This window comes from Acipenser ruthenus, chromosome 1 (assembly GCF_902713425.1).
Source record: "Acipenser ruthenus chromosome 1, fAciRut3.2 maternal haplotype, whole genome shotgun sequence".
In the NCBI taxonomy this organism is placed as follows: domain Eukaryota; kingdom Metazoa; phylum Chordata; class Actinopteri; order Acipenseriformes; family Acipenseridae; genus Acipenser; species Acipenser ruthenus.
The window spans coordinates 98,827,410-98,840,256 of record NC_081189.1 but is presented as its reverse complement, the minus strand read 5'-3'; the positions used below and the strand labels follow the sequence as shown (position 1 = coordinate 98,840,256).

Here is a 12,847-nt window from a genome sequence, read left to right as displayed (position 1 = left end):
TTTTAAGATGGGGGTGATGCAGGCCTGTTTGAAGGCAGAGGGGAAACAGCCAGAGAGCAGAGAGGTGTTAAGAAAAGAGGAAATGAAAGGGAGTAGAGCAGTGGCCGCAGCCTGGAAGAGGTGGGTGGGGAGGGGGTCCAGAGCACACGTAGTGGGTTTATGGCTCTGGAGCAGGGAGCAAAGATCGGAGTCCGAGAGGGGTGAGAAGGAGGAGAAGGAGGATAGAATAGTAGGGGTTGCAAAGGGTGATGGGGAGTGAGTGAGCTGTACTGTATGTATTAAACGCAAAATACCTGCCTGTGGAACAGGAAAACTGTACTTATTAAAACGCAAAACATATGCCTGTGGAACAGGAAAACTACATATTAAACGGTATACATTATAAACAAGTCAGTTTTAAACAGAGTAATTCCCCATTAAAACCTATGTTGTTTGTCAGGGACATGCCCCCTCAATACATTGTAAACAGAACTCAGTTCACTCATTTTTTTTTAATTTTTCAAATTGCTTCCCACCCCCCTCGTCTTCGTATTCTGGTGTTTTTTATATGTACATCAAGCGAAGTTTGCGACTCAGTGAGTGCAATAAGTTGCGTTAGAAATGGATAGATTTGCTACACGAGGTAACGATTGCAGGGACCAGCAATGATATTTACATTTACTGGATCCAAGGATGACCCAAAACCCCAGTGCATTATTTGTCAGGAGGGTTTGTCAAACTAAACTCCTAAACTTTCAAAATTGAGACACCATTCATCTACAGAGCATTCAGAATGTGAACAAAAAAATTTAAACAAAAGAAACGGGAACTTTAGCGAAGATACAAGCCCAGGGATCTCATTAAGTTAGGTAGGTAATTTAAATACTTTACTTTCTACATGTACTTATACACATACAAATGCGTTTCAGAATGCTGTCATGAAAAAACTCGTGGCAAGTGGTCCGTGGGAAAAATTCAAAACACCAAGGTGGTCCCTACATTGAAAAAGGTTGGGAGCCACTGCTCTAATGTACGCTTATCATTCCCCGTACACTATGCTACTGTTTGTGTTCACAAAACACCAAGTTGTATGTAATTGTGTATGTACAGTACATCAGAATTCCTACTAAACTGTCATTGATTTAATGTGAGTATTTGCAAGATCGGTGTGAAGTAAAGACAGATTCATATGGAGATATTATAGTGCAGCAAACTGCTCAAACAGTATCAATTACACTCTGAAACCTAGAGTTCAATGACGTGCACATAATAGCTGATCTGTACCTAATCCAGTATCCAATTTAACAAAGTAAAGTGTAAAATTGGAAGAGTCCTTCTAAGTATAAACCATTGATTTCTGTTGTTTTAAGACTTCAGTCATCCCACATAAAATAACTTAAAGAATACTTATTGATTAAGATAAAGCAAAAAGATTGTGGCGTACAGTATCAATCACAGAATTGCTTTAAAAAAATTAAAAAAACACATACATCCGATGGACCAAGTGTCTGTGACACCACATCATTCTTTTAATAGATTCTCAAGATGAACAAAACAGAATGCTTAAAGTACTGTAGCCTTTGTTAAAGGACATTTATAAGCAATAGGAAATTAAGATTGCTGCCAGTGACTTCACATACACTGCTGTACCTTCAGCAGAATATAAGAATCTCCTTTTGTGGTGGTCTACTGTATAGTGGTTAAAGCTACATATTTTGTGTTTTTTTTTTTTTGTAAAGACATTTTGTATGAATTAATATCACCGTGTAACACTTTTTTTTTTTTTTTTGTTCCTGGGTAGTAAGTGTTATTTCCTAATTGCTTATGCCTCAAAAGTATAGAAAATGGCTATTATTCCCCACAAACTTTGCTTTTGTGACCAGGACAGTGATATTTTGAAATTTACCTATTTTCCAGAACATTCCAGATAGATTCAGTGCTGAGTAAACTTGGAGTAACTTCTAGAACTTTCTAGAACTTTCCAGTAATATAAATAGTAGTATAAATACAGGGGCCTTAAGCCCACCAGTTCAGTTTAGTTCCAGCTGCCTAAGTGGATACATATCTGCATTTTTCTGAGATGGCATCAAGGTCATAGGAGACTTAAAAATGGTGGCATTCCTGATGGGTCTCCAAGGCGGTTTTACCAAGTTTCCCTGCTATCTTTGCCTTTGGGACAGCAGGGACACCAAGGCGCACTACCACAGGCGGGACTGGCTACAGCGGACCGAGTTCTCTGTGGGGAGGAACAACGTCAAGTGGGAGCCACTGGTGGACCCCCGGAAGGTGCTGATGCCACCACTGCACATCAAATTGGGCCTTATGAAACAATTTGTCAGAGCTCTAGATAAGGAGTCGGCAGCCTTCAAGTACCTTCAAGACTTCTTCCCTAAGCTGTCTGAGGCAAAGGTCAAAGCCGATGTCTTCGTCGGACCACAGATAAAGAAGATCCTGGAGTGCAATCAATTCCCCAAGAAGCTCACTAGTAAAGAGAAAGCGGCTTGGAACAGCTTTGTCGCAGTGGTTCGGGGCTTCCTGGGCAATCACAAGGCCGAAAACTATGTGGAGCTGGTTGAGACTCTGGTGAAGAACTACGGCACAATGGGCTGTAGGATGTCCCTCAAAGTCCATATCCTTGATGCTCATCTTGATAAATTCAAGGAGAACATGGGAGAATACTCGGAGGAGCAAGGCGAGCGCTTCCACCAGGATATACTGGACTTTGAACGCCGCTACCAAGGACAGTATAACGAGAACATGATGGGAGACTACATTTGGGGGCTGATTCGTGAAAGTGATTTACAGTATAATCGTAAATCTCGAAAAACTACTCACTTCTAAATCTTTTGTAGTCATTTTTGTATTACTTTAGTATAAATACATGTTAATTTGGATTCATATGTTGTTTTTTTCTGACTTTATGTGAACAACAAGACACAAATTCGCCCGTTTTCTCATTGGAAATAGGCAAATTTCAAAATATCACTGTCCTGGTCACAAAAGCAAAGTTTGTGGGGAATAATAGCCATTTTCTATACTTTTGAGGCATAAGCAATTAGGAAATAACACTTACTACCCAGGAACAAAAATTGTGTTACATAGCAGTAGTGTGGAGTAGTGGTTAGGACTCTTGACTGGAGGGTTGTGGGTTCAATTCCAGGTGGGGGACACAGCTGCTGTACCCTTGAGCAAGGTACTTTGCCTAGATTGCTCCAGTAAAAACCCAACTGTATAAATGGGTAATTGTATGTAAAAAATAGTGTGAAAAATAATGTAATTGTATGTAAAAAAATATCTTGTAACAATTGTATGTCGCCCTGGATAAGGGCATTTGCTAAGAAATAAAATAATAATAAATATTAAATTTGGATAAAGAATTGGTTTGTGTGAATAGGGCTAATTGACAAGAAGCTTTTTAAATACTGAAAATACCACAATAAAAAATAACCAAAATGATTCTGATTTCCTATTGCTGATGAAGTTAACATAACAGTAGTACCGTATTGTAAACAACACATACAGTAGCTTTTGCTTCTATTCAAGTCACATCAACAGCTCTTCCTTGGTGTTCTCTGGAATACATTCTGTGAAAGCTTTGGAGTGTAAATTACTTTACTCACTGTTTGCCTTGTCTTTTTTTTTTCTATATTCTCCCAGCACAGGAGATCATGTGCTGTCAAAAGCTAAGCATGGGCTTTTGATGCGATGTCTATCTAAAAAGAAGATGGAATATTTGTGAAAGCATAGAGTTTGAAAAAATAAAGCAATCAAAATAATGGACTAGATTTTCACATTTTATTTTTTCCCCCACACTTGTTGACATTTCATGGTGTCAACACAGTAAAAGCAATTACCTCACTTGTGTACCTACTGTAGATTTTCTCAGGTTGAGTATGTAGCTTGTCTGAAATAAATCTTTGGCATTGATCAACAATCTATGAACCTTTTAAATTAGATTTTTCAAAGAGGTGTTGTCCCCTGTGTTTCAGAATAAATTACGCTGTCTGGGTAACTGGGTGTGTACCCATGTTTGATTACTTCATTTGAATAGCTAAACAACATGTAATGGTCTGTTATGGTAATTCCGAGTACAGTATAGTACAGTAGTGAACTTTTAATATTGACAAGCGACGTGGCTCTGTACTGCAAGTCAATAGTCACTCCAGAACTGATCTTTGCAAGCCCACCAAAACCTGGAATTGGTTACTGTAAGTGTGTAATAACCAAGTCTTAAACATTTGTATACACCATACACTGTAAATCTTATTACCATTATTGTAATCTCATTAGTTCTGCTATAATCTGTTTGGTTTTTTTTCCACTGCAGCCACCTTTTTTTTGCACAGGAAGATAGTTACAACAGTCAGTGTTACTTTAGCTAGTACATGTTTTGAGTCATTGACAAATCTTAAATGAGGTATCGCTTTGCAGAACAACACAACCAAATTCCTCTTTTTAATGTCTAACAGGTATTATTTAAGATAAAATCCCCCATATACTGTGCAGTACATTTACAAATCTATACATATTCGAGTGTGTGTTCAATTCAAGCCAGTGACAGTAATGGCGTGTCATTAGGCTTTTCTTATGGTTTAAAATGTTCTTTTGTTGTTGTTGTTGTTGCTTTTTCATAATCATTGAGTCCCAGAAAACTTGGTCACCTGGATGGGGCAATTGGAATTGAAACGATGCCAGACATATATTTCGGGGTTTAAAATAAAAGTAGCGAAAATCAGTAATAGAAACATACTATACTTAAGAGTTAAATGAAAGAATACTTTATTGATCCCTAATCTTCAAATGCTTTCATTTTATCTCTCTTGACCTCAACAATGACCCATGGAACCACAAGGAGTATTTCCACAGTATTTTCTCAACCAACAAAAATATGACACAATTTTCTGAATACAAAAAAATCAAATCTAATTTGGTCATGTAGGGTAATTAATGCGTGCCGTAGTTAAAATGAGAAATGCAGACGTACTCACACAGTTACAAAAAGAGAAATAATGTTGGGACACAAATCAATGAGATGTTGATCATAAGCAAAGTCTAGTTTGTGGGGATTAGACATTTAAGTAATCAAATTATCTTGATTTAATTTCTCAGAAGATCGTACTGCATATTAGAGTAAAAGCAAGATCCTTATCCGTATGAACATTCCTATCAAAAGCAAAAGCAAACAATGCTCGATGCTGCCCTTACTGAGACAAGCAGACTGCGGAGAATTCTAAAGAAATCTTATGCAGTTTACCAATACGAATATGCAGGTGTAATACAAAACCATGAGGGGTGTCCAGTAGCTAAGGTATCATATCCACAAAAGGTTTCTTTGTTTTATGTACATGTTCCACAAAAAACTTAAATCCAGCACCAGTTAAAGTAAAAACTAGAAAAACACAAGGACAATGAAGTGGATTATTATTATTATTATTATTATTATTAATTACAAAGCAGCCTACATTTACCCCATGTGTTGGCAGTAATGCTTTAAGTTTAAAATGGATGTAATGTTTTTCAGTATAATAGTAGACTGCATTTTTAGATTTTAAATGTTAAATATATATATATTTTTTTGTTCTCTTTTGTGCAATTTGCTAAAAAAAAGAAGACTTTTGCATGCTCAATTTATCTCAATAAATCTTCTAGAAAGCCACAGGTTCCATTCATTCTCTGATGTGTTATTATTACTGTACATCATGTTGCTTGCAGTTGGAACCGTTAAAGCAAAATGCCAGAGGCAGCCAAGAAATGTAAAAACTCATTTCATACACATGCAGTTTTAATGTGTTTACAGGACCTGACTGAGTTTTAACCCCATCCTGTAATTCAAGCCCCATATCGGATCTTATACTGTTTCTCTTTCAGGTTATGAGAAGACCGACGATGCTTCCGAGAAAACATCATTAGCAGATCAAGAAGATGGGAGGTTAATATTTATTAACCAACCCCAGTTTACTAAATTCTGCAGCAACCATGTCAGGTATTTTTTTTAATTATTTTTTATTTATTATCGGTTTTATGTTTCCAGTGAATTCATGATTTGGGGGTGGGGGGTGGTGGTTCATATCTGTTTAATTGTTTTGAAATATTGGACACAAGCTGAATAACTAGAAATAAACAATAAAAAAGTGATATGATTACAATAACAATTTATATATATATATATATATATATATATATATATATATATATATATAGTACGTTATTATACTATACACCACTTACATTAAAAAATGGTGATGCAGTGGTTCTACCCTCCTTATGCAGGGCCCTGCCAACATAGTACTGAGGTCTGTTTTAATTATCTGATATTTTTTTTTCAATAAATAGGTCCATAAATCACCAGAGGGGTTTATATAATTATTTTGATCCATCACTGTTTAGATCAGTAAGTAAACACTCTATGTTTCTAAAATGAGCAGTGAGTAACAGATGGAGTCTGGAGGGAAGACTAGTCTACCTGTTGGTACAGTAACTGCAATGCTTTTGATACTGTTGACCATGAAATCATGATTATTAAACTGCAGCATATTGGCTTTGATTCTCTTGCTGTAAGTTGGTTTAAAAATGACTTACAAGATCAGACTCCAAGAGTGACTACTGGTAGTATGAAGTCTGACCTGGCCATAATCAAAAAAGGGGTACCTGAGACCACGTGACCTTCCGACTGGGATGTGCGCTTAAGCTGGGGCTTCGCTCAAGCAGCTCTCATATGTCCATTTTAAAAATAAAATATAAAACAGTCAACCGATTTTAAAGCAAACGCTGTTAGCAACAATGACAGGAGTCAAGGGAAAGGCAAGTAAGGGAGGCGGGAGCGCTCCCTTGAAGAAAATATTCAGGGAAACCCCAGTCTTCTCCGAGGAGCAACTGACGAACACCATTTTCATCAAGCAAGTAGTGCGTGAGGTACTGGGAGATATGTTCACCCCGCAGATAAGCTCTTTGTAAATCACCCTGCAAGCCACAAACGACATTATTAAAATGTTTAAGGAAGATTTCGACGCGCACTCCAAGTCCTTACAGAAACTGTACTCCAGATTTGACAGCCTGCAGGCAACGGCGAGGTGAAATAAAAATGACACTACATTTTGTAAGCAACTGTAGGAGAAGACCACGGAAATGGAGGATAGGAGCCGGCGGATCAATCTACGGCTGATGGGTTTGCCTGAATCTGAGGAAGGCGCAGACCCGATCTGATTTTTGAAGTCGAGGCTACCAAAATGGATCCCCTCCTTGGCAGGTCATCAGATTGAAATTGAAAGGGCATACAGACTGTACAGTACTAGAGATGGCAATCTCATACACTGATATTGAATCTGCTTAGATATAGTGACAGACAGCTAATACTACAAGGGGCGAAGTCTGCTTCCACCAGAAGACACAGTGACAACAATTTGCTGTTTTTTATGACTACAGCATCTCGATTGCCCAGAAGAGACAGGAGTTTGCCTCGATTAGGAAGCGGTTGGTGGCAGTGGGACTGAGGCCTTTCCTTATCTATCCAGCTACTCTGAAAGTTGTCTGTGATGGCCAACCCGTTCTATTCAAATCTCCTAAAGCAGCTGAAGATTTCTTATCATCTCGGGGTGATGTTTGGAATCAGACTTCGCTGGACAACCCTGCTACCATGAAATCATCCGCACTGAAGTCTGTCGAATTCTGGGAGGACTCTTTCGAACATCCTACTGACCTTCAGGAGGAGATGGGCTCAATTGTGGTGCGACCTGCTGACCTGAACAAATTTTGACAGTTTTGGAGTGATGGATAGTTGTACTGAAATATATCCCCCAACTCTCTCTCTCATGGTTTTCGGACTCGGCCTGTCTTAGCCTCGCAAAGGATCTAAGGAAAAGCTAATGTATATTTTATTTATTATTATGGTGTGCACTGCATTACTTATTGTTTAATTATTATGTTTTCTCTCCTACGTTCTACCCTTTCCATTTAGCACTATTTATCTTCCCTTTTTCCTGTCTTTATTTCTCTCATTATTATATTATACTTTGTAACGTTATTGTACGGATAGAAAACCATTTGGAACTGTAATTTAATAATAGGTGGAATTTGCAGTGACAATTTTCATCTCTACTCTAGAAATGTTAACTGTGGCTGCAATGCATACAGGAGCTCGGCTTGAGCTTACGTTGCAGTTATAAGATCACGGTCCTTAGGTGTTTTGATTACTTAAGAACCAGGGAAGTTGGTTTTGTATGCCTCCTGCGGTTCTTGTTTTATAAGAACTTAAGAACACAAGAAAGTTTACAAATGAGAGGAGGCCATTCGGCCCATCTTGCTCGTTTGGTCGTTAGTAGCTTATTGATCCCAGAATCTCATCAGCAGCTTCTTGAAGGATCCCAGGGTGTCAGCTTCAACAACATTACTGAGGAGTTGGTTCCAGACCCTCACAATTCTCTGTGTAAAAAAGTGCCTCCTATTTTCTTTTCTGAATGCCCCTTTATCTAATCTCCATTTGTGACCCCTGGTCCTTGTTTCTTTTTTCAGGTCAAAAAAGTCCCCTGGGTCGACATTGTCTATTTTTGACATTGACCATTTTAGGATTTTGAATGCTTGAATCAGATCACCGCGTAGTCTTCTTTGTTCAAGATTGAATAGATTCAATTCTTTTAGCCTGTCTGCATAATACATGCCTTTTAAACCCGGGATAATTCTGGTTGCTCTCTTTGCTCGCTTTCTAGAGCAGCAATATCCTTTTTGTAACGAGGTGACCAGAACTGAACACAATATTCCAGGTGAGGTCTTACTAATGCATTGTAAAGTTTTAACATTACTTCCCTTGATTTAAATTCAACACTTCTCACAGTACTGTTCTGTGAAAGAACGGATTAACTGAATTAACCTGGAAAGTAATTGGTCCTCTGCAAGTCTTGAAAGACAAATGCCTGTGCACATGTCCTATGAAAGGCCTCTGATTTCTGATATGTTATAAAATAATTATTCTACGTTACCTTTATCTGTAAGGGCATGTTACTTTAAGTTAAAATGTATTTTTATTTTTAGCTGTACAGTCTTGTAGAAAAGTCTTGTGTCCGTTCTTATATCCTGGGTAACAGTAGTAGTTATTGTTTGTTCCTAACGAAATTACAAAAATATGCCCTGTTTCATTTGGTACATTTTTTAGTAAGAGCAAAGCAGAAAATGTTTTTGCTATTCAATTATCTCATCAAATAATGTAGTATTGACATATAATAAGAACTAATGTATATTTTAGAGGCATACAAATAATTATACATAATTTAGTGAGCGAAGTATTTACAATATAACTGACTTCAAAGAAATGTTTCAAGTACCATGTAAACACTGTTAGACGTATAAAGAGTAAGTAGCAGGGTTCCGAAAAATATAGTGTTACAACTGTTTGAATAATGTACCTGTAATTGTTCTTTTCGTTGTTACTTTCCTGACAACTTTTTACAGTTATAACTTTTAAAGTCTGTTTCAAACTCTTTTCAAAATGTCCACTCTAGTGCACTGATAGTGTAAGGATTATTGTCCACATTGTCAAACAGGTAACACAGCAATAGCGATCCATGATGTACAGTGCCTTGCATAAGTATTTACCCCCCTTGGACTTTTCCACATTTTGTAGTGTTACAACCTGGAATTAAAGTGGATTTAATTGGGATTTTTAACATTTGATTTACACAACATACTTAACACTTTGAAGGTGCAAAATATTTTTTATTGTGACACAATAGTAGAAGCACATTTGGCAGCAATTACAGCTGTGAGTCTTTTTGGGTAAGTCTCTACCAGCTTTGCACATCTGGATCCTGCAATTTTTGCCCTTTCTTCTTGGCAAAATTTTAGAAAAGCTCTGTCAAGTTGGATGGGGACCGTTGGTGAACAGCAATTTTCAAGTCTTGCCACAGATTCTCAATCGGATTGAGGTCTGGGCTTTGACTGGGCCATTCTAAGACATTCAGATTCTTGTTTTTAAACCACTCCAGTGTAGCTTTGGCTGTGTGTTTAGGGTCATTGTCCTGCTGGAAGGTGAACCTCCGCCCCAGTCCCAGGTCTCTTGTAGACTGAAACAGGTTTTCCTCTAGAATTTCCCTGTATTTGGCTCCATCCATCTTGCCCTCAATCCTGACCAGTTTCCCAGTCCCTGCCGATGAAAAGCATCCCCATAACATGATGCTGCCACCACCATGCACCGTGAGGATGGTGTTCTCAGGGTGATGAGCAGTGTTGGCTTTGCGCCACACATAGAGTTTTGCGCTAAGGCCAAAAAGTTCAATTTTGGTCTCATCAGACCAGAGAACCTTTTTCCACATGTTTGCTGTGTCTCCCACATGCCTTTTGGCAAAATCCAAATGGGATTTGATATGGGTTTTTTTCAGCAATGTCTTTCTTCTCGCCACTCTTCCATAAAGTCCAGCTTTGTGGAGCGTCCGAGTTATAGTTGTCCCATGGACGGTTTCTCCCATCTCAGCTGTGGATCTCTCCAGCTCCTTCAGAGTTACCATTGGCCTCTGGTTGCTTCTCTGACTAATGCCCTCCTTACCTGGTCACTGAGTTTTGGTGGACGGCCTTCTCTAGGCAGAGTCGTGGTTGTGCCATATTCTTTCCATTTTTTAATAATGGATTTAACAGTGCTCCGGGGGATGTTCAATGTTTGGGATATCTTGTTATAACCCAACCCTGATTGGTGCTTCTCCAGAACTTTATCCTGGACTTGTTTTGATAGCTCCTTGGTCTTCATGATGCTGTTTGTTTAGATATGCTCTCTAACAAACTCTGGGGCCTTCCAGAAACAGGTGTATTTAATCTGAGATCATGTGACACTTTAATTGCACACAGGTGGACTCCATTCAACTAATTATGTGACTTCTGAAGGCAATTGGTTGCACCAGAGCTTATTTAGGGGTGTCACAGCAAAGGAGGTGAATACTTATGCAATCAAGACTTTTCAGTTTTTTATTTGTAAATAATTTTGAAAAATATGTAGATTTTTTTCCCCACTTCGACATTATGGACTATTTTGTGTAGATCAGTGACAAAGAGTCCTAATTAAATCCATTTTAATTCCAGGTTGTAACACTACAAAATGTGGAAAAGTCCAAGGGGGGTGAATACTTATGCAAGGCACTGTATGTGGTATGGAACAGAAAAACCAGAGCATGTTTTTTTTCTTTTTTAATCACTCTTCCTGCTGTGGTTTAGAGGACATACCTCAAACCCCAGTGCACTAGAGCAGACATTTTGAAAAGAGCTTTGAAACGACTTTAAAGTTATAAGTGTAAAACGTTGTCAGGATGTTAACAATAAAAGGAAAAAAATTACAGGTACATTCTTTAAATAGTTGTAGCAACACGTGGGAACGTATAACGCTATATTTTTTTTAACCCTAAGTAGTAATTACCCAAATCTAGAGCATTTTATATAGAACATATTGCACAGGAGTTAACTGAATTTTAAATTAATGTTCTAGTAAATTATAAAAACATTTTTTACTTTAGTAATGAAGACAGAAATACATTGAAAAACATACAGAAATGTAGAGACTACAATAATCTCATCAAGTCAATGCCACGAGAGTGTCAGCAATCCTTCATAGTTTGAAATCTGCAAGTGATTTTTTTTGTTATTTCATTTTACTATGTATTTATTTTATTTTATTTTCCTTGTCCTTGTAATACACAACATGATTTTAGTAACACTGGATCTGCTTGTTTTCTGGATATAAGATCATCTTCTGTCTACAGTGCCAGGTGTTCTTTGTATTGATCAGGGATGGGGCAATTAGTTTAGTATTGATAAATTTTATGAGGCCAGGTCTCCTCTGCCAACACCCAGTGCAGTGTTATTTTCTATTATAGCTCTGTGTGAAACTCAGCACAGGTATTGTAAGCCTTCAGGGTCCCACAATGCAGTGTGCCTAACATACCTTGTTAATGTATGAGTGGATTGCCTTCCACAGAATACAGTTTTCTCAGCTTCTCGCTCGCTCATTTTGGTCTCGGATTGCAAGTATGCCATTTCGATCTTCGGGTGACCTGAAATATACCATTATTGTTATGCAAAAAGATATCCACTTAAACTAGCAATTACTGTAATGCAGGCTAGTTTCTTGTCTTGCCTCTTGATATCTTATGTTTTAAAGTGTCAGTTCTAATGAAGATATATGACCAGTGTGTTTGGGACTGTAGTGAAATAAACAAATAAATATGGTAATATATTGTATATTTTAACCAGTCCAGAGCAAGGTACAGCTGCAGTGAATGAGACAAATTCATAAACGTGCTCTGAATTTATTATTATTTTACAGTTTTCATACTCAAAGGCTTTGGGGGCTTAAGTATTCTATGCCTTGATCTGCCTGGTTGTGAACAGGAAATTAAACCAAGGGCACCCAATTGTAAAACTGAGGCCAAAATGCAGCATCTGATCTGAAAACTCCCTGAAACATTACTCAGAAGAGGGAGGAAATGAAAATCAATGGCATTTTTAAAAGCAAGATCAGGTGCTCAAAGAAATGTCACACAGCTAAATAACCAATCAGAAAGCTACCTGATTTAGGTATGCATTTAAAAAGAGATCAGATTAAACATACCTTTTGCCAAGGTTAGTCTTTGACCAGATGGATGACTCATGGGCCACCTGACTAAGTCCCTAATTCCAATCAACCTAGTTTTGCCAACTTAAAGGCCTCTACACACCAGATGAGATGCGACAAGTGAATGTGTCGTATGACACACCACACCGTATTTATGATACGAACCTGTGGCAGGAATGGCTGAGACGTGACGTCAGGCAGAAGCAGGAAGGTAAACAAACCAGTACTGCAGATTAAAGTAAGTGACGCGGCGCACCGTTTTTATTAACAAAAATAAATAAAATA

The 12,847-nt window shown here is 38.0% G+C and overlaps 1 protein-coding gene across 1 annotated transcript in view; it reads left to right on the top strand.

Moving 5' to 3' along the window:
* Nucleotides 1-12,847, top strand: part of LOC117421527 (phospholipid-transporting ATPase IA) — a 132,821-nt gene that overhangs the window by 12,832 nt on the left and 107,142 nt on the right. The window contains exon 2 of the mRNA XM_034036040.3: nt 5,848-5,962. Coding sequence (XP_033891931.1) covers nt 5,848-5,962 — 115 coding nt within the window. The remainder of the gene's footprint in view (nt 1-5,847; nt 5,963-12,847) is intronic.